The sequence below is a fragment of the Phacochoerus africanus genome, chromosome 13 (genome assembly GCF_016906955.1).
Source record: "Phacochoerus africanus isolate WHEZ1 chromosome 13, ROS_Pafr_v1, whole genome shotgun sequence".
NCBI classification, from domain to species: Eukaryota; Metazoa; Chordata; class Mammalia; order Artiodactyla; family Suidae; genus Phacochoerus; species Phacochoerus africanus.
Genome location: NC_062556.1, coordinates 14,046,776 through 14,070,035, shown reverse-complemented (window position 1 = coordinate 14,070,035; position 23,260 = coordinate 14,046,776). Strand labels below are relative to the sequence as shown.

General features: G+C 40.9%; 1 protein-coding gene across 1 annotated transcript in view; it reads right to left on the bottom strand.

Moving 5' to 3' along the window:
- The window catches only part of FREM2 (FRAS1 related extracellular matrix 2), a 155,371-nt gene that overhangs the window by 70,865 nt on the left and 61,246 nt on the right, over positions 1–23,260 (bottom strand). The window contains exon 4 of the mRNA XM_047755977.1: positions 4,477–4,623. Within this exon, the coding sequence (XP_047611933.1) occupies positions 4,477–4,623 (147 nt within the window). The remainder of the gene's footprint in view (positions 1–4,476; positions 4,624–23,260) is intronic.

The window sequence follows — 23,260 nt, the reverse complement described above, 5'->3', positions numbered from 1 at the left end:
GAGAAAAAGACACCACACTGTAAATCAACTATCCTTTAATAAAAATAAAGTTTATAAAATTTATAAAGAAAAAAAGAAAATATGGGCATATGGTGAAAAAAATATTGTAATAGTAAAATGGAAGCCTGATAAAATTCCCTTTGCTGTTATTTTGGTGAGAATAAATGAGTTTTTATTTTAAAAAAAGAGAAAAAGAAATCCTCAGGCTTACTGGAATTAAAAAGTCTAGGAGTTCCCATCGTGGCTCAGCGTGTTATGAACCTGGAACTCGACCTGAAGATGCGTGTTCAATCTCTGGCCTTGCTCAGTAGGTTAAGGATCTGGTGTTGCTGTGGCTGTGGTACAGGCCGGCAGCTACAGCTCTGATTCAACCCCTACCCTGGGAACTTCCACATGCCACAGGTGCCGCCTTAAAATAATAAATAAATAAATAAAAGTCTAAAAGTAAATTCTTCGTAACATTTCTCATTTAATTGAAAAAGTTATTTTTAGGTAGAATCCTTTTATTCTTCAAAGTAGAAAAGAAACTGGATCAAGGAGATCCATTCAGCCACACTCTTGAGCGCTGGGTCTGTATCAGAGAACCAAACTGACCAAACCTCTGCCCCTGCGGTGCTTATGCAAGATTAATTTGAATATTTATTCCTGCATATATCACTGACTGTAGGTTTCATCTTAAGATGAGGATGAAAATAAGTATTTCCCTAAAATGTTTCTGTCTTACAGATCTCAGAAAGATAACTGAGATAAAACTATTGTGTTTTTTCAAGAGGAGGTAAAGCCTGACTTATTGAATGGCGAGAGAAAACAGAGCACGGGGACCAGAATTCCAGGAGTACACATCAGAACGTTACAGACTTCCTGTTAGCGCTCTGGTTCCTCTTGCACACACAGTGGCTGTCAACACCTCCTGGATCCTCCGCAACTCACTGCCAAGGTGACGATGAAAAGAATCATTCTCCCTGGGGTTCCAGCACACATGCAGTTCATTGACCCATCTATCCCCAGCAGTACGGCCAACAAGAGAATCTATTATTTGGTCTCTGAGAGCTACTGCCCACTTTTCTGTTTTGTTTTGTTTCATCAGCAATGCATCCTTTTCCTAGAGATTCAAAAGTCAGTGAAACACAGAAAGGACTCAGTATAATACAAGGAAGGTCCACTCGTTGCAATTAGCCATCCTTCTAACTGATAATTGAGTCATTCAACCTAAGGGAAAAAAAGGCTGCAAAACCAAATCTCAGTTGTTATTGCTAAAAACACCCATAATTTTTCTGGCGGATTTTGTTAAGACATTCCCAATCAGATGAGACGTATAAACGGACAATTTGATTCGCCAAGCCTAGAGGAATGGACTTCTATTTTGTGAAAAAGTGTTCAACTGACAAGCTTTTCTTAAACCTGAGATAAAACAATGAAGTACATATCATCTTTTTTAAAGACCGAGATGGAATACTAAAGTTGCTCGGGGTCAAAACCAAAAATGCTCTTTTAATAATTAAAACATAGTACCCACTCCAAGCACACTAGGCACCCTTGTTACTTAAAGTGTAGTCCCTGGACCAGCAGCCTGAGCAAGATCTGGGTTCTTCTTAGCTATTAAGAGTTTTAAGCTCTATCCCAGACCTACTGAATCAGAATCAGCATTTTAGCAAGATCCCCACATAAGTCTTATGTGCATTAAAATCTGAGTGGGTACACACATACTAAATACCTCATACTTCCATGAAGCCCTTTCACATAGATGCCCCATTTTAATAACAGATGTAGAAATGGGAGATGCCTTGTGGCTCAGTAGATTAAGGATCCTGCATTGTCACTGCAATGGTTCTGGTCACTGCAGTGGCACGGATTCGATCCCTGGCCCAAGAACTTTTGCATGGCTCAGGTGCAGGGAAAAAAAAAAAAAAAGGATGAGAAATGGTGTACAGATTGCGAAGGAGACAAATTAATCCACACTTTAACTGAATGTGGTAGACAAGACAGTTAAGCATGCTCAATGTGCAAAAATTGCACTTACTTGGAGATATAAATATTCAGCTGGTAAGCCACACATATTATAAAAATATTATATGTGGTAAAAAGGATTCTGGGAATTAAAAAGCTTGTAGGTTGGGCTTAAGTTTATGCTTTTTTTTTTCAAAGAGAATTATTGAACAAAGCATATTATTTTGACTCATTAAATGAAACTGCAACTGCATCTTTTCCCGGGGCATGGAAAAATGGCATGGTGGAGAAGCAAGGTACTCTTGGAATGAGGGATGAGATGCCAATCCTGCCTCGGCTATGAGATCACAGGCAAGGTATCAATTTCCTCAGTGGTAGAGGATTGAAGAAGCACTACGGCATGGCAGTTAAAGAGGGTCAGCCCTGGAGCAAAAGCTTACCTCTGCCCTTTCGTGGCAAGTGTGACAAATTTTCTATCCCCTTACCTGTGTTACAGGGGATATAATGACACTCTTCTTACATGGTTGACTATGTAAGTTATCAAGAGTCAGATCTGGTGCACAGTAAGAACTCAATCAATGTTAGCTATTCTTATTATCACACCACAGTCCATGACCGAACACAGGGTCTGGCACTTAACAAGCACTCAAGGAAATACTAGTTGAGTTAGTAAATAAAGGACTGTAGGAGTTCCCGTTGTGGTCCAGTGGTTAACGAATCCAACTAGCAACCATGAGGTTGCAGGTTCAATCCCTGGCCTTGCTCAGTGGGTTAAGGATCCAGTGTTGCTGTGAGCTGTGGTGTAGGTTACAGACGCAGCTCGGATCCTGCGTTGCTGCAGCTCTGGTGTAGGCCAGCGGCTACAGCTCCGATTAGACCCCTTCATATGCCACAGGAGCAGCCCAAGAAATGGCCAAAAGACAAAAAAAAAAAAAAAAGGATTGTAAAGACTAAAAGAGATTGGTAAAGTACTTAATGTGCTTCTTGGAATATCTTGTATTTAGTAAATGTTCCTTAACTGGGAGCAATCAGACCTCTGAAATTAGATTTCTTTTGTGAAATGCAAATACACATTTAATTTATTAATGGTATAATGGTTATAAAGGAACAATCATCTCTGAGGAACAGATATACAGAATTCATGATTTATTAACTGTGTGCCTGAAGGTAAGTGATATTCTGCCTCTAGCTGTAATACAAGCTCTCTAATTCTAAATGTCCAAAAATGACCATGGCGGTTGCAGGGAAATGGTAACAGGAAACATATCCATTGTAGAACTTCCATGAGGCTACCTTCATATTCACCCATCTTTTCCATTCCCAGTCCTAGCATGAATTCTATTACCATCTTCAGTGAGTGATGAGTGTGGGCTACACACAGAAGTCTTTCTAACTTTCTATCACCACAAGTCACTAAGTAACCATGGCAGGTTAACCAAGAAGTGCTATAGAGCCTTTATAGAATAGTGACCTCCACTCGTGCAGGAAATAATAGTTCATTGAAAAAATAACTCTAGAAGAAAAACAGAGCCCTTGTTCGATACTTAAACACTTGTCTTTAAAAAAGGGCAATGGAGAGAAAAATCTGAAAAGAGAGTTTTAAAAATATTTTTCCACCATTAACTTTTCCACTGCTATCAACAGGCTATTTGTGAGTGGGTAATTCAACATACTCAGCAGCAGTGGGCATTTAGGTAAAAAATGCAAATAGATGAAGGCATCCTTAAGAATTCCTAAGGTGCTCTGTGTTTTAGTTATTATTTTCCCTGTGACTTATTTGCTCTATTCCCAAGCACCAAACATATGTGTAGAAAGAATATGCTCCCTAGAGAGCAATAAAGAGCATTCGCTGTGCTCTAGAAGGTTAAACACACAGACTGTACATGACCGACTACAAAGAGGCACATGCAATAAGATAAAAGCTGAGCTGCCTGGGCTGGGCTGCAAGGTGGGGGTGCAGGTAGATCAGAACCCCTGGAGCCAGAGGTAAAGCACAGTGCGGAAAAACTTCCTGTAAAGTTAAAAAACAAAAAGCATTTTAAAAATAAGGGTTTGGGGACTTGTTTTGGGAAATCTTTTATACAATCTAAAAGTTAATAGTTACATTCCATCTACAGTTTCCACAAAATATCGTCTACACTCCCCCTGCTGCACAACACATCTCATTGGACTTCCACCTTGCAGATGAATTACAGATGTGCCTACACCTATTCTAAGATCTACTGACATTTAAAAATTTTTTAACTTAGGAGCGAGTACAGCCATGTTGTAAGTTACTGTATATCAGAGAAAGAAGAATTGAAGAGATACATGTATTTTGATTACACGTTTCCTGATTTTTCAGCCCTTGTTTCTCGTGATGTAGCCTCATTTTGACATGTTTCTTGAGCAGTTAAAGAACATTTAATTGCTATTTTCTTCCTAAGCTTTAAAATTAAGCAGAAAACTAAACATATTTTAATCATTGTAAAATGATGAACTTTTGCTAGAAAAATGGAAGTGTGAGACCAACGTGCAAACTAAACTTACTTATAAAGGAAGTCTCTCCCAAGTAACCTCTACGTTTAAGAACAACATCTAGAAATTTGGAGTCCTCATTGATCAAGTAATACTCCTTTTCAAAGGAGATCCATGCCCAGTTCAGATGAAAATGCTGCTTGGTTAACTTGTTTCCACCTGGAAAACAAAAAATAAATGCTCCAAATTAGTGCTTTCTGGAATGAATGACCTTAGACATTCCAAAGGTGACTTTAACGATGCAACATTAAAAATAGCTATATCAAGAAAAAGAATGTATATATATATATATGTACATATATATATATATGTACAACTGAGTCACTTTGCTGTAACAGCAACTGACACAACATTGTAAATCAACTATTCTTTAACAAAACAAAAACTAAAATAAAAAAGAATCACTGTAGCTACTTGGTTTGATACACAATCTAGAACACATACTTGGAGATGCAGCTTACTGTCCGCTGAATGTTATGCACAAATATAACAGCTGAAACAACTCTTTGCAAAAATCCCTTGATCTTTAGCAGGGGAGGTGGGTGGGGGGAAAGGAGCATAGAACCACCAAGCAAATTCCTTGAAGCATCAAATCAGGCATCCAAGTTGCAGAATGACTCAATGCCCACAAGGTGCCGCTGGAGAGCAAGTTTTTTTTCGTAAGGAAAGCCGCAAAGGCTCTTTTGTGATGTTAAACACACACTCACAACTTCACAAATACCTTTTTCTGGTTCACCGAGCAACTGGGTGGAAGGCTTTAATTATAACCACTTAAGGAAAAACAAATATCCCTTCCCCGCCTCCCTTCCCCACTATATTCCACTCCATTCCTTAGAACAAACAGACAGCTCTTTTCATTGATTCCATTCTCAGCAGATAAGGCTTTCTCCTCCCACCTTCCCACCAAAATGGAGCTGGCTGCCTATCCGGAGAAAATAAACCTTGTGTGTGATCTCTCTAATGTGAAAGCTGTTCTGCCAGGTACGTGAAGAGAGAAACGGTTATCAGCTGATCACCACGCATGTACCCTTCAATTTTCTTTGATCCACAACAGTTATTTCAGAGGTTTAGAAACAGAGGCATCAATAATTTCTTTTAAGTCTTTCTGTAAAAGAGTGGAAAAAAGCCCAAATAATAAACACAGCCAGAGGCACAATTTGAATTCTAGTTTCTTTTCTTCTGAGTTCACACTGAACTACACTAAAGGAAAAGAAAGGAGACAGGAAAACATCAAGGCTTCAGTAGACTGAAGGCAAGAAAATCTGCATAAGAGAAAACAGAGAACAAATACAAGAAAAAATGTTCACCTTTGCTAGAAATGTTTAAAAAATTGCAGCAACTCCGAGTTATTAATTGACATGTGCTAAGGATGAAAGAGAATACCCAGGACAGCCAAGATTATGTAAGAAAATTGGTTTTCTTGTTTATTGCTGTTAAACTGTAAATTAGTACAAGCCTATTAGACGGCTGCATGGCAGTGTGTGCAAGAGACATAAAGATGTTCACACCATTTGTAAAGAGATGTTTACCATTTCTTGTAAATCCTGCTGTGGGATGAGAAGCAAAAATACATGTTGGGACTCTTCATTGCAGTATTTTCTGTGACAGCCCCCAAACTGAAAATCTTAAGAGTTTACTATAATGATGACACATAAAATCAATGAAATACGATTCGCTCATTAAATAAAAGCGATGAATTTTTTTGTAGAAATATTTAAAACACTTAAAAATACAGAAACAAATGGTATTGATGCTATGAACGTAGCAATGTAAAATGAGGCATTACAATACGGAGTTGATTGGTGTTTTAAACTGACGGTATTACAGACCTTTTATTTTTTTAGTTAATTTTAAAGTATCATATATAAATTGATTGGAGAACAGTAAGTTCATTCCACATTTATGAACTTATTGTGGGAGTTCCCTCTCTGGCGCAATGGGATCAGCAGTCTCTCTGGAGCTCTGGGATGCTGGTTCAATCCCTGGCCCAGCACACTGTTGCCACAGCTACAGTGTAGGTCACATCTGCAGCTCAGATCTGGTCCCCGGCCTGGGAACTCCATATGCCGTAGGGCAGCCAAAAAAGAAAAACATAAATTTTTTTAAAAAATTAAAAAACAAACAAACCTATCATGCCTAACATGTCCTAGACACTGAGGACTATTCTGGAGAGGAGGGTCCACGGGCTCAGGGCTCCCCAGACCTGGAGTTCACAGCTCATTTCCCTTCTATCTGCCACCTGACTTTGAGCGAGTTTCTTCCCTAGCCCTCTGTTTCCTCATCTGGAGAGCAAATGAGGGTGATATCAATTAAGGTCTGTGTCTGCTGTGAGGATCAAGTGAGATAAGCCATAGAGCCACACAGTACAGTGATACTGTACGTAGACAGCATCCTTGGACAAATGTTAGCTGGCTCCCCTGCCACACCATACATGCTGTTAATCTGCCCTAAATCCTCCTGCACTCAATTCTCCTTTACCTGGTCTCCCTACAGCTACTGCTCACAAGTCAGGCCATCGTTGTGGATTTCCAGTTTCACCTGCCCTGTCCTGTCTTAGTCCCCTTGCCTGTAATCTGTTCACCTTTGGGTGCAGCCAAGAATCTTTCTGCTCCATGGATTTGCCATCATCGCTCTTCCTGCTGCTTTGATCCTCTTGCCTGAAACGATGAGCCCTATCATTCTTCTGCTGGCACTTTCTCCTCCACGGCTCCTTAACCACCTCCTTCATGAAGCCCACTGCAGTGACCCCAGCCCTCGCATCTGTGTGATCCTGCAGCTGTTCACCCAGCAATTGCTTTGTGCAGTGTTGCACGTTAACAGATATTCTCTCGTATTGTTCAATTGTGCACACTTACTAATTGCACTAATTTTTGTCAGAGGTTGAGCATGCCCATTCATTCTTTCACCAATGCAAACACTTGGTCTTATTGTCTTTAAAAATACTTTGTTACTTTATTGTGTTTGTGGTCTATTGCTGGGGACATTTCTTCTTGAAAGTAATAGATAAACAAAGGAATGACATTTAATCAATTAAATTAATAAGTAAAACCTTTCTGATTTTTCGACTACAAATTACTGGAAAACAACTTGGTGCTACACTTCTCTCTCATTTATTTTTTTATTTTTATTTTTTAAAGATCAGGTTTCAGTTTATTTATTTATTTATTTTGCTTTTCAGGGCTGCACCCAGGGTAGGGGTCCAATTGGAGCTGTAGCCACTGGCCTACGCCACAGCCACAGCAATGAGGGATCTGAGCCGCATCTGCGACCTACACCACAGCTCAACCTACACCACAGCTCATGGCAATGCCAGATCCTTAACCAACTGAGCGAGGCCAGGGATCGAACCCACAACCTCATGGTTCCTAGTCAGATTCGTTTCTGCTGTGACTTCTCTCTCATTTAGATTGTAGCTCCATCATGTCCTAGATTTTGTTCCAAACTTCTTGCCGTGTTACACCAGGCCGCTCTGGTCTATCTGGACACCCCCAGCTTCGCATCCCATCACTTCTCCATGGAGAAAAACATCTGGTCACATCCAACTTCTCACTGTTTTCTGCACACAATGACTGCTTTTGCATGTGGGAAGTCTTCTGCCCAGAATATCTCTCGCTTCCTACTCCTCCCCGCAATTTAAGTCCAGCTCCGCGAAGGCTCGGTAAGCCTGGCTTAGCCTGCTGTGTGTACTTTTGTATCTCCAATCAGAGTCATTGTCACTCTTTACCTTCATGTGCATTCTGCCACTAACCGCCGGAGCCGCCCCTCCCTCAACACCCCCACCCCCAGGCCCTGCCCCAGGACAGGCATCCATCTAGTGTCCAAATCCAATTTAATAACACTCTTTCTAACACATCTGGCACATGCTATGAATGCTATACAAAGATTTTAGTGATTACCTACGAATGCGAATGACTGGAATTTGTGGGTTATTGATAACAAAAAGCCTGTTTAACCTTCCCTTCCCTTAGGAAACAGCATAGATGCTCTTAGAGTTTGCTAACTTCACTTCTACTCACAGATTCATAAAACTTATTTTCTGGTTGAGGATGAGGGTGTCAGGTTACTGGTTAATCAGGGGTTTCAAGTAACACAGAGCCGAACAAGTTTGCCAAGGATTTTATAGGTCCACTTCTTTCAGATTTTATTTGAAATAAAATTCATAAACAACACTGAGAAACTTTGCGTCGTTAAGACCTGAGCATGCTCCAAGTACTTATCTTAAATGCTCAGCATTCACTCTACATCGGGGATTTTTAAATAGATATCTTGCTAGAGAATATAAAGTTAAGTGTATAAAGCTTAACTCTGAGTTGAATGAAAAAGTTTGTAACTCTTCTGACTTCTACAGATGCAAATCATCCTGCATTTCAGAATTTGTAAAATCAGAGGTACTACTTATGCAGGAGTGATAGGAGGATTTGAGAAACTAAGCTGAAGTTTATTATAACTTTCATTCTTACACTGGCCTTGCACAACAGAACTCCATAGTTGATCTAAAGAACAGAAAGACATGTTATTTATTCATTTGTTACCTACCATGTAAATTCTTCTAAAACCTCAAAGCATGGGAATAATCAGTGTTGACATTTTTAATAACAGCAGCAGCAGCTGAGAGAAGGTTTAGTGAAGTTTAGGTGACGTTAACTTAAAAAACCGACAAACTTTTACTTCAGTGTGATTCTTTGCTTTTCTAAAACAGCTTCTGTCATCTATGTGGTGCAAGGAGCTGGCCTCAACATCTCACTGGAAACAAATTAAAGTCTGTGACTTGTGTCATAAATCCACACAACAGGTGCCTGACAGCTGATAACTACACTCCCAAATGCTTTGTCCCCAAGCCCTGACACCCCAGCCATTAAGGTTTTGATGAAAAGACCTCTTTTGAACTTTTCCAGCTGGTCTTTAGGCATCTTCATCTTCTTTTCCAATGGGAACACAACAGGTTTTTTGTTTTGTTTTGTTGTATTTAGAATAACAAAGAGTCGCAACCTTCAATTAGCCCTCCCAAGGAACATAGGGCTGCCTGGTTTCTAGAAAGAGGAAGTGTACTTTTCTTAACGAGACTAGTGTCACCACTTTGGCTTCCGTTTAAAAAAGGGTAATTTCTGGGTGTCCACTTAATTTTGACAATTTTCTTCTTGAAGAAAAGATAGTTACCTGTAGAACATAATTCCACTGGTAGTATTTTTCCAGGCTGCCAAGGTTTTCTAACTTCCTACAGTTCCATTTGCCCAGAATAAAATAGTTTCCAGCATGAAATCTGAACTGGAAATCAAATACACAGCTATTTTTAAAAGCTGGATATCCCTATACCTTTAACCAGCCGTAGGGATAGATATTTAATATTAAAAAAGATTAAGATATGAAAATTACTTTATTGGAGATAGTTGATAATTTCATTCTCAAGCTGTCTTGTTCTCCTACAAGGTAAGGAGAGTGGTTAGCAACCATGCTACTACCTTCAGCATCAGTCTTACTAATTATTGTGAGAATCAAAAATTAAAGTTAAAATAAGGGATTCATTTCCTTGCCTTTTCTGCATGAGGATGATCCTTTAAACTCTGCTTGGCCTTAGAATCTTCCAGAAAAGAATTTCTGAGAACTCCTGAAATTCTGTCTTCTGGCCCTTAAAGTCGGGTTGGATTTTACTATTTTACAGAAAACCTCCAGGTATGAAGCTGAAGCCTACTGGTTCTTACCACCCCCACTCCCACCCCCAGAAGTTGACATTGAACTTTGGAAGATGGAACAAGTATGCCGATGATGTGCATGAGCTAGAGGCTGGCAAGTGTTGGGAGAGAGGCACTGATAATGAGCTGGGGGAGTTCACAAGAGAGGGATTACTTTGACCTGAGGGGATCAAAGACAAGTTCATGGAAGAGACAGTGTTTAAATGGAGCCCTAAGTATAGGCATTTGGACACTCCAAGAGATGGGGGGGGAAAGGTGTTCCTGCAAGATTAAGTATAAGAACAGAGATAAGAAATTGAGTAAAAAGGAAACTTCAAAGAATGTGATCGCTCAGGACATTGACTCAATATTTATTTCCTTCTCCTTTTCCTATTTAAGTAATTGGATATTAAAGACAAGGAAGGAGTGGTCAAGATGCATTCAGAATCTGCCCTGGGATGGGGCGGGGAAGGGAGCCCTAATCCTGACCCAGACACCCAGAGAGGAAGAACCTTGACCTGAGGGCAGCTGTGCCTTGGTATGACCAATGGAACTCCAGGAGACTGAGAGATAGACCAGGAAAACACATCAACAGATTTTTTAACTCTGCAGACTGCTTAATAACTCCAAGGATTTAGTCCAATCATCACACGTTGATAATTGGCTTGTTAGTTTCTTCCTCCATTCTCTACACACTCACCCTCAGCACACCCGCCATCATATGCACTCCAAAACAGAGGTGGGTGGCACAGCCCACAGGGTCAGATCCACAAAGACATACAAAAAATACAGGCAGAAATGTATAGGAGGAAAAGGAGCACGAGGAAGATCCAGAGGTAGAGAGAAGCCAGCACAGCACATATTGACAAACACATGCCGGGGCAGTGGTCTTTCAGGCTCATCTCAGGAAGGCGCTTATAAGCATATCCATCCCAAGAAAAAAGCCCACATGAAGCTGTGATAGCTTGGTCACTATTGCACAAGTTACACGGAACTGAACTCAAGTCTGGATTAGTTCACATTATACTCCCTACACCTCTGCAGGCTCTAAAGATAAGAAGTTGCCAGGTGATATGAAAGTGAAGATCGGGCTGAAAAATACACCGATGCTCATCTAGAAGCAAGAGTGACACAATCTGCTTCAACACGTGGAGTTTTGTACCTTAGGGACGTGATTTGATCACACATACCTACCATGTGTATATAGTGAGTATTCACAATGAGGTCCCAAAGACCTGAATTCCTATTCACCAACTATACAAAAGTTCAATACATAGTCAATTCTAATTATTCTGGGATTCTGTATTTGAGAATTCACCTACTCGATAAAATTTATTTTGTGATCTTATTGGACACTTGCAGAGCAGCTTTAAAATAATTTGCCTCACCTAACACTCAGCCTTCTTATTTCAGCTCTCTTACTGCGAACAAGTGTCCTTTTCACAGTCTACTTGATATCACATTTTCCAAACTTTTGTGCTATTTATTGGTGATTTCACCATTTAAATGAATTATAGTAAAAAATGCTGGCCAGTGTTCCTAAATACAAGGCGGCTATGATTTGCCTTCTGGAGAAATTACACATGTTCCATTAAGCTTCATTCAGGTATGAGTTAGAGTGCTGTTGACCATGAGTTCCATGTTCATGAGTCAACAACATGTACATCAAATAAGGTGTTTTTAAACAGAAACACACATACACCAAGGTTATGTATTAATTGGTTGATGAAATGTTGTGACCAGAGGCTTACAGGGAACCTCCCTCTGCATTTCCCCTGGGAGTGAATGTTTTGTATGCACAGTGATGTTACAGAACCTTACTGTGAATAACAAGAACCAATTGTTGATATATGTACCCCAATGTTCATTGTAGCACTATATACAATAGCCAAGACATTGAAGCAACCTAAATGTTCATCAAAAGAGGAGTCGGGGAGTTCCCGTCGTGGCGCAGTGGTTAACGAATCCAACTAGGAACCATGAGGTTGCGGGTTGGATCCCTGGCCTTGCTCAGTGGGTTAAAGATCCGGCGTTGCCGTGAGCTGTGGTGTAGGTTGCAGACGCGGCTCGGATCCCGAGTTGCTGTGGCTCTGGCGTAGGCCGGTGGCTACAGCTCCGATTCAACCCCTAGCCTGGGAACCTCCATATGCCGCGGGAGCGGCCCAAGAAATAGCAACAACAACAACAACAACAATAACAACAACAACAAAAAACAAAAAACAAAAACAAAAACAAAAAAAGAGGAGTCGGTAGGAGTTCCTGTCATGGCACAGCAGAAACGAATTCAACTAGGAACCACGAGGTAGTGGGTTTGATCCCTGGCCTTGCTCAGTGGGTTAGGGATCTGGCATTGCCATAAGCTGTGGTGTAGGTCAAAGACGCAGCTTGTATCCCACATTGCTGTGGCTGTGGTGTAGGCCAGCGGCTACAGCTCCAATTAGACTCCTAGCCTGGGAACCTCCACATGCCATGGGTGTGGCCGTGAAAAGACCAAAAAAAAAAAATAGGAGCGGGTAAAGAAGATGTGGTACATACATACAATGGAATATTACTCACCCATAAAAAAGAATGAAATAATGGTATTTGCAGCAACATGGTTGGACCTCTTTAGAAGAGCATACAAATGAACCTATTTGCAGCACAGAAACAGACTCACAGACTTGGAAAAACTTATGATTACCCAAGGGGACAGGTTGAGGGGACTAGTGGTTTGGGATGGAGATGTTTTAAAATTAGGTTGTGATGATGGCTGTACAACTATAAATATAATCAAATTCATTGAATTAAAAAAAGTATATTTAACACAATAAATTAGTCCTTTGGGACAGGAAAAAATGGGGCCCAGGGAGTGGAAGTGTTCTGTCTCCACACACATTTTGCTTCCTTTTAATCAATCCCTTTTAAAGCATAGGCCCAGGAATATGAACTGAAAGAAATCCTCACTGCCTTCTCCAATGGGCAGCCTGGACCCTGCCAGCATCCGTCCCAGGCCAGAACACACAAGGCTGCAGATACGGTCATGGCTATTAGGGAAAGGTGGTCTGGTTCACCTACCTGGCTTCCTGTCATAATTTGGAAATATTATGAGAACTTTGATAACTTCTAGGATTATTTTTAACCTTTCGTAAAATAATATACATGGCATGAATTAGGATGCAGAATAACTCCTAACTCTAGAGGATCTCAGAATCAATTGTTCTAGAATAATCTCAATTGAAGCAACAGCCCAGATCTGGGATTCCTGCCTTTTTAGGCTTGTTTGGAAAACGGGAGGAACAGACACATAGAAGCTGATTTTCTTGGACTGGAGGGAGCCTCTAAAGGGAGAACTCAGCGTAGGAAGAGTGGATGTGTTCGGCACAACATTGCAGCCTCTGTGCAAAGCCTCACACGTCAGTGCAACACAGGGGTTCAGACCACAGTCAAAGTACTACTCCTCTCTCACTAGTGCCCAGGCTCCTGGATGAATGTCTGGGTCCCGGAAAAGAGGAAAACATAAGTATAAATGGAAAGAGATGCTTAATTCATCTACTCTCATCCCATGTTCCAAACAGCACTCTTTTTTTTTCTTTCTCTTTTTTGGCTGCCCCCTGGCATATGGAATTTCTGGGTCAGGATCAGATCCAGTTGCAGTCGTGACCTATGCTGACTGAACACAGGGACTGAACCTGTGTCCTGGTGCTGCAGAGATGCCAGGGATCCTGTCGTGCCACAGTGGAGACTCCTAATCAAACAGCACTCTTTTAAACATCCTTTTCCTTCAATACAGAAGAGAAAAGATCACGCCACAGCACCAGTGCCCACTTTTGGGGGGCTGCAGCCATAGGCAGATCCCTGCTGTTGGGGAGCTGGACATGGCAACTGGTGTTCCTGGCAGAGCGGTGGTGGTAGGTGGGACTGAGCTTACTGCCCAGAACACCTACCATTGAGAAGAAGCAAGAGCTTTGAACAACAAGAATTGGTGCAGTACAGGCACTGTCTAATCATAAAAAGACATTGGTTCCGCACAACTAAAACTCATTTGAGTGCAGGTGTAAACTGGCTGACTGTGGGCTTAGCCTTGGGGACCCTGAAAATGCTTGGAGAAGAGGGCTGGACACAGTGGGGGTCATGATCAGGGTGACTTTGACGTTTCACACGTCATCTCAGCGCATCGCACAATAACCCTGTAGGTTAGGCGTCTCCACATACATGGATATGGTAACTAAGGGTCAGGTCAAATTACTCACCTTAAACTCTATAGGTATAGTATGTGATCGACCTAGGATTCAAATCCAGCTAGCATCTGTTTTTACACTTGTTTGGAGTGATCAGATTACTCCCTTTCAGTCAATATTCTATTTACAGGTGACTCTTGCTTAATTTTACTTTGATTTACATTCATTTCCAAATGAGTGCTATGGAACAGAGGCAAAACCGTCCATCTGAATTCCCCTCTCCCAACAGCAAGCCCTTGAGGTTGACAAGAGGTAAGAATTAAATGGGGGAGAATAAAAAGGGTATGAGGGTCAGTTATGAGCTATTTGAGGCTGAATCATAGAAAAATGAACACAAGTATGACCCTCTTGTTTTATGAATGAATTTGGGGCCACAGACAAAAGCCAGGGGTGCAGGGAGGAAAGCACTCCTTCCAGACTGAATGATGTGCTCCACTGGGGCCACAGCCAGGTCAGACTATGCAAGCCTGAACCTGTAGGGATCCTACAATTCACTAAGTATAACCCCTGCCCCCAACTCCATCTTAAGAAAAAAGGAATGTGCTTATTTTCAATCCTTGTAACAAAATGGGAAAACAAAGGAGTGGGGAGAGCCGTGAGTTTATACCTCCTAACCTAGGGCTTTAAAACAGTTCCTTAATCAAATCTGATTTAATTGTGCAATACTTTGCTCCCTTAATTAGGAGTTTAAACCCGGTGGCATGAAAGTCTCCACTGTTGGTACGCGCGCTCCTAGGATAAGGAATTCAGGCAAAGGACAAAGCCAACGTATAATTTCAAGGTGAACTCTCATTTACAATAGGTGTGTTCCGAGAAAATCACGTGCCGTCCAAATGAAAAGCCAGCGCAGTCATTTTCATGCAGTAATAAGAGTAACTGAGGAAACTCATTTCTGAAAATGGGAGTGGGATTCTGCATTGTCAACAAGAACACAAAGTAGTTCAAGAAATAAGTATGTTGTTGAACAAGACAAATACATAAACTCCAAGCGTTTTAGACCGAGAATGAACCTTAGATTGATTCTTTTCTCACAGCCCCCATTTTCCCAAGATCCGGAAAAGCTGTAATTTGAATACGATTACAAAGCAGCTATTTGCCCCAGGGGTCCTCGGTCTCAGCCTACTGGTCTTTCTATTTAACAGAGGGCGATCTCAAATGTTGTGCTTTTAAGCATAAGATCATAAAAATCGTGCGTTTAAAAGAATACAGTATTATATATATATATATATATGTATATATACATATATACATATATATATACATACACATATATTTAAATTGGGGGGAGGCTTATTCCTTTTTAAAACAGCCCCCCAAGTAATTTTTCTATCATTTTCTCCCATTTACAAATAGGAGGAACATTTTTGAAGCTGCCACACTTTCAGAGAAACAATAACTACTTCATCAAGAGGGAGGTAAGTGTGTCAAGAAGATCCACACCCTCTCCTGCCTCTGGGCAAAGGAAAAAAAATACAAAACAAAACACCTGGCGTAGCAGGATTTCATGCATGCACTGCCTGAGGCAACAGAGAAATTTATTAGAGCTCTGGCAACACATTCTTAAAATAAACTTAATAGCCTTCAGGTTTCTGTTCAAACCAGAGCCTCATTCCTTTTGTGGCGCCAGACATCTCCCCCCACCCCAAGGAGACTCTTCAGGGAAAGGAAAGCAGTGGCTCTTTTCTCCTGTGCCTCTCAAGAGTAACCGGTTTAGCACCATTTAGTTAATTCCCTGTGAAGTGAGACTGTTTCCTAATTCCTGTTTGTACGACGGCCCCAGCCCCCAGTACATCCTTCTAAGACACAGCCATTACAATGAACAAGGATTAGAGCTGGAGGTCCATTCTGGATTATCTTTTGAAAATGTTACACCCATCTTGAGACAAGAATACAAAAGGGGTGGGAGAGGGGCCCCCCCCCTCCCCGGACATGCATTCATCTGGCTATTAAAAAAAGAAATCTTCTTCACCCTACCTTGTTTATATTTTTACTACAATTGAAAATTGTTGGCTAGAATGGAGGCATTAGTGTGGGATGGCAGCCCAAAAGCCGTTCTAGAATAATTAAAACATTGTGAGTGAATTTTAACTTAGACTCCTAAGACGTCAGCGCTAAATGAGAATTCCCTGAAGATTCAAGTTAGTTCCAGGTTAATCTGTTTCCACTGTTGCTTTTAAATGCGAGTCAGTAACATGTTCTTAGGTATGTCTGTTCTCAGCAGGAAAGTCAAGATTTGGATGTTTTCGATTTCTAGATTTAAAATGAAAAAGACATGTATGCAGTCCTATCACATCGGGTTACCTGGCTATTGCTCCTGTGGACAAACTAAAAAAAAAAAAAATGCCTTGTCTTTGATGTCAGTCAAGGAAGGAGAGAAGGAAGAAAGGAAGGAGGGGAGGGAGGAGGAGGAGGAAAGAGGGAAGGAGGGAGGGGAGGGAGGGAGGGAATGGTACCACCAACATCCTAAGTTTGTTCGCATTTTCTTTTCATTTATTTCAGATTAGTTTTTCAAAGCTAGCTTTTGTGCTTAATTTGTGTATTATTTAATTCGTCAAACTCTTGGGTGACCGCCCCAATCCCCTTAAAATTATGTCAGAGCTACAAATACAGCTATCCTTGGTGATTTTACTGTCTCTGATGAACACAAAAGCCATCCATCTACATATATCGCTGCCAAAAGAAAAAGACAAGACCCGATAAGCATAAAGACAAACTGGCTTAGTCTTCGAGCACCAGATTTTGTAGAGAAATACTTTAGACAATACACACCAATGTGTTTGTTTGAACAGAGCTCCGTGCAAGCACACGTGTTATAAAGGACAATGATCGATGCCGCGAATCCATATGACTTAGACTCTGGTCAGGAGGGTAAACCCAAAATCATGCATGAATTACAAAGCAAAATGTGAAGGCAAGCCATGGTCATAGGGGCCTGGGGCTGAGAGGAGGGACAGGAGGACATTCAACTGGAAAAAAGTCTTAGCACAAGAGGCCCTGTGAGGGGACACAAGGATGGTGCCACTCCGAGGTGGGGAAACCACAGGAAAACAGGTGCAGGAGGACAGCGTGGTGTTCACATCAGTAAAACAGTCCAGCTTTGTAGGGTCTGCAGAAGCGCAGCACGGAAGGAGATAAGCCAGGAATTTGAGGGGCAGACAGAGAACCTTGCAGTAGAGGAAAGAGAGAATCTGAATTCTGCTTTAAGAAATATTAACTTGGGAGTTCCCGTCGTGGCGCAGTGGTTAACGAATCCGACTAGGAACCATGAGGTTGCGGGTTCGGTCCCTGCCCTTGCTCAGTGGGTTGAGGATCCGGCGTTGCCGTGAGCTGTGGTGTAGGTCTCAGACGCGGCTCGGATCCCACGTTGCTGTGGCTCTGGTGTAGGCCAGAGGCTACAGCTCCGATTAGACCCCTAGCCTGGGAACCTCCATATGCCGCGGAAGCGGCCCTAGAAATGGCAAAAAGACAAAAAAAAAAGAAAAGAAAAGAAAAGAAATATTAACTTGATAGAATTACTCAAGGACGCATTCAAATAAAAGTAGACTAGGAATAAAAAATATCATTCACAGGTACCACCCACCCCAAATTATGTTTTTGTTAGTGGAAGATATGATAGAAATGAATTTATGAATATTGCTTTAAGAAAAGTCAAAGTTTTGCCCATAATAAAATAGGCATTCTTAGATTATTAAAATTTACCCAAGAATAAATAAAATGGTTAAGCAACATGCCTACCTACCATAGCACCTAATAGCATGAATATTTGAACTGGCAGACTGAACACAAACTTTTGCCAAACTGCCACATCAAAGAATTTCTTTTTCTTAAATTTCTTTTGGCAACTAACTTTGTCATGAAAAAAGGACACTAGTCTCCACCAATTTTTAGCAAAAATATCTACAGTCTACATTATTATAAAATTTTCTTTATCTTTTAAAAAATCAAAGTATAGTTCATTTACAATATTATATTAATTTCTGATATACAACATACTGATTCAACACGTTTATAGATTATACTCCTTTTAAACTTATTATAAAATATTGCCCTATGCCCTGAACTTGAGAAATAAACTATTGCCCGCCAGATCAGTAAAACAAAGGATATCACAGCCATCAGCCCTGGCAGCCACCTTTGACACCAGGGAGCCCTGAGGGGACTCAGGAAGGAAACAAAGGACACCTGCCTTTGAGCAGCCCTCAGACTGCAGCCGCTCCCCACGGGGGGTGGGGGGGGGGGAACAGGAAAAAGTGCAGGATTCTGGCCCCAGATGGCTGAGGTGCATATCCAAGGAATGACTGCACTGAGCCCAGATCTTTGCATCCTCCCATACATAGAAAAGTGTGAAATTCCTTACCTTGAGATATCTAGTTTTCTTTTATTAACTATAATCTTTGTTTGACTACCTGCTCTTTGTTGCAAAACTCCCTTATATCCTAACTCCCCCCTCACCTCCTTGGAGAAGTTTTCTCAGGGTTACTTGAGAGGCTGACTCCCAGGTTTAAATCCTCAGTTTTATCCACCAAATAAAACTCTCAACTTTTAGGTTGTGCATATTTTTTTTTAGTTGACATATTGTACAATATATCCATGCATCTTATTTATTTTATACATAGTAGCTTGTACCTCTTGATCCCCTACCCCTATCTTCCCTGTTTCTCTCCCCCACTGTAACCACTAGTTTGTTCTCTATATCTGTGAGTCTGGTTCTGTTTTGTTAATAGTCATTCATTCGTTTTTTATTTTTTTTAATTTATTTATTTCAGGGCCGCACATGGGGCATATGGAGGTACCCACTCTAGGCGTCCAATCGGAGCTACAGATGCAGGCCTACACCACAGCAACGTGGGATCCGAGAAGCACCTGCAACCTACCCCACAGATCACGGCAATGCCAATGCTGGATCCTTAACCCAGTGAGCAAGGGCAGGGTTTGAACCTGCATCCTCATGGATACTAGTTGGATTCATTTTTGCTGTGCCACAATGGGAACTCCCCACTTGTTTCATTTTTTACATTCCACATACAAATGATCACACACAGGATTTGACCTTCTCTGTCTGAATTATTTCACTGAGCAGGATACCCTCCAGCTCCACCCATGTTGCAAATGGCAAAATTTCATTCTCTTTTATGGCTGAGTAATACTCCATTGTATAACTATACTACATCATCTTTATCCATTCATCTGTTCAGGGACACTTAGGTTGATTCTTATCTTGGCTGTTATAAAATAATGCTGCTATAAACAGTGGGGTGCAGTATCTTTTCAAATTAGTGTTTTGTTTTCTTTCTGTATATACCCAGGAGTGAAACTGCTGGATCATAAGGTAGTTCTATGTTTAGCTTTTTGAGGAAAAGTCTACACTTTTTAATAAAAATGTTTCAGAAAGCCACTGGTGTCTTTTTAAAACTTTGAAAAACCTAGCGTTCTGTTTGAAAATAATTTACAGCATGGATATTCTTGCTTTCAAATTTTCTGGTTAGGAAAAGTTTGTGTTTAATGCACTACTCCTGTCTGTTTAAACATACTTATTTTTGTTTACTGAGGGAAAAATACATTATTAATAATCAGGAGCCATTACAAGTAGCAATGATAATGTATTCCAAGAATCCTTCAATGGGCTTCTGGGTTGCAAACTTTTAAATAAAAGTCACAAGCAAGCTTTATGAGTAATTTTCATAATAAATATCATATACAATAAGTCAGGGTAAAAAATTAAGACCTTTATACAAAATTTAGGCATTCAGTGTACTCAGGGGTTCGAAAATCAGTCCTGATTTAATTGTATACAAATTCTGAAAATCTAACAATGTTTCTGTTAGTTCTTAAGAAAATGACGTCAAAGGAGATACTCTAAGATCACATTTACTCTTAGCAGTACAAAGAAACAATGACTGGATTTCTTGGGGGAGTTTTGGAACTACATGTCTATTTGGTCAAAATCCAAATGTATGTTTCCGGCAAGTTTCTCTCTCTCTCTTTCTCTCTCTCAACTTCAAAGGAAAATCAGTATGACCAAATTCTCTTTTAGGCCAGGATAAACTGCATTTTTCATCACTTGATGACTATGCAGTGCTGGCGGCATTATTTGAATATTCTGAAGCTCTGGGACAGTGATTACTGCAGAGAATGCATGGGTTGCAGACAAATCCTTAGAGGCATAGTTGGAAAGCCAATACACTGACTTAGCAACTCATAAGCTGCTCTACACCGACAGTCCTCAGTGGGGGGAAGGAGAGCAGAGGGTTAATGACTTTGCCCTTGTGGAGACATTTGTCAACAGTGGCTGACATTTTTGGTGGTCACAGTGGGGGAGAGGAAGGGATGCTAATTAGTGGGGAGAGGCTAGGGAGGCCAGAGACCCTAGAAAGCACAGGACAGTCAGACAGAAGTACACCAAGAAGTAGAATTCTCTGACTCCCCCCTAATGTCAATCGTGGAAAACATTATATTCTGACACATCAACACATATAACCTAACATAAACATATTATCTGACTTTTCTCCATAAATTCCATGCTTTCTTATAAATTCATAATACATGTGGTCCAATGATAAATCTGCCTTCTCTTTTTACATAAATATGCAGAAAATATCAAATCCATCATTGATGTGGAAGGTTCCCTGTACAAAGAGTTTGTTCTCTTGTTGCAGGAAGTTGTTGAGGCAGTAGTTTTCCTCCTCAGTCAAAATTTATGGCTAATCCTCAGGGAAGTTAGGAGTAAAGTTCTAAGAAATGCACAAACTATGACAAAGTGACAGTGTGTGCATGAGTTAGATTTTAGTGTGAAATCAAATATGTGGGCCATGATTTCCCTCATAGAGCTCTGCAATAGATCAGGCTTCACCAGAGCACCTGAGACCTGAGAGTATAAAGTAAAAGAGTTTCCTGAGGTGGTTTTAGGCAGATGAAGCTGGATATTGAACACAGGTCATCCAGCTGTCCATGCTTTTTCGGAGTTGAAAGGAGAAATACTGTCTATGCAAATACACATGTGCGCTGGCACGTGCGCGCGCGCACACACACACACACACACACACTCTTTCTTTCACTTGTATAAAAAATAGCAATGCTGTCTAAAACATTCTCCAAAAATATAGAATACACAGCCCTTTACATGGTCTTCCTCTGAGCAATTTTGAGAAGCATTTCGTTGAATATGTTTTTTCAAACCTTATTTTCCCTGTTAATAGGTATTATTATTATTATTGTTTTTTAAAACGCTCTGAGTCAACTAGGAGAGAAATACCCTGGGATTAAGCCATGGAAACAGAATTCTTCACTGCTGCTGTTCTTAGGGCCTTTGATAGGGGAAAGTGAGCATGCACGAGGAAGCGAAAGAACATGCAGCACTTCCCAGCCTCACTTCACCAGGGGACCCGCTCCTGAAGCTATCATGTGAGACTGTCCTATAGAAGATACTTTGGGATAAGTTGGCTTTAAATATAAAACATTTAAACTCCAGATATGGGGACTTCCTATTGTGGCTCAGTGGAAATGAACCTGACTGGTATCGATGAGGATGTGGGTTCGATCCCTGGCCCTGCTCAGGGTTAAGGACCAGGAGTTGCCGTGAGCTGTGGTGTAGGTCGAAGATGCTGCTCAGATCTGGCATTGCTGTGGCTGTGGCTGGCAGCTGCAGCTCTAATTTGACCCTTAACCTGGGAACTTCCATAGGCCACAGGTAGGGCCCTGAAAAGCAAAAAAAAAAAAAAAAAAAAAAAAAAATCCATATATGGGCAGAATCTTGTGTAGTGTCCAGCACATCCAAATACTGTGATTTTTCACCTGTCCACATCTGAAACCCAAAGCTGGAATTGTACTTTATAATTGTGAGGAGCAAAAACCAATAAAATTAAGGGATTTCCTTCTATCAGCTATATAAATGCTGGTTTGAGAAACTTCCATTCCTCTTTTTTTTTTTTTTTGGCCCAGCCACAGCATGTCGACGTTCCTGGGCCAAGGATGGAACCCCGGTCACAGCAGCGACCTGAGCCACAGCAGCAGCAACACGAGATCCTTAACTTGCCGAGGGAACTCCTACCATTTCCTAACCTAGAATGCCAAGAAAAATAAACTAAGTTCAAGTAAATAACAACTGCTTACTGGTATACTTGTTCCCTAGAGACCACATTTATTGTTGGAGAAGACGGTTTGCTGGTTTTGAGGTTTAGCACTATAGCGCCCCAGCTCTGTTTTTTAATTAGTCAAATGTGAGATCAGATGTCAGAAGAGACAAAGATTAGGATTTTGGCCAGTTGCAAAAAAACGCAGCTAAAATCACCAACAATGTACAATGAGCCATGTCAACCTTTTCAGTTGGATCTTACTCTGTGGATATTTGAACCCTATGATCTGCCCAACTCTGATAAGGGATTTAAAGGCTTACTAAGAAGAATGCTTCTGAAGCTATTAAAACAACTGGCCCGGGAAGAAGGGACTTAGCTGGGTTTTGGAAAGAGGATAATGCTGCAACAAAAACTTTAAGGCTGATAAACAGATTTAAAAAAATCTGAAAGCACATTGTTCCCTAGTCTGCACTTCTTCCTCACCCTGGTCAGTGACTACTTCCCATGAGAATATCAATAAATACAACAGCTGTGCACTCATCAGTTCGAGAAGGAAGCAGAAAAAGCGCTTTGAGTCATTGATCCATATCTCAGCTGATTGCTGCAATGATATTAGCCAGCTCTACCGGGGACTATCTTTTATCCACTGAAGAACCAAATGCAAATGCAAATTGTTAATGAACTCCACCACTGGGGTATATTTGCATAGAAGAGGATACACAACAAAGCATATACACATGTATCAAGGAATTGCAACAGAAAATCTTTTTTTTTTTTTTTTCCCCCCTAGGGCTGATCCTGTGGCATATGTAGGTTCCCAGGCTAGGGGTCAAATCGG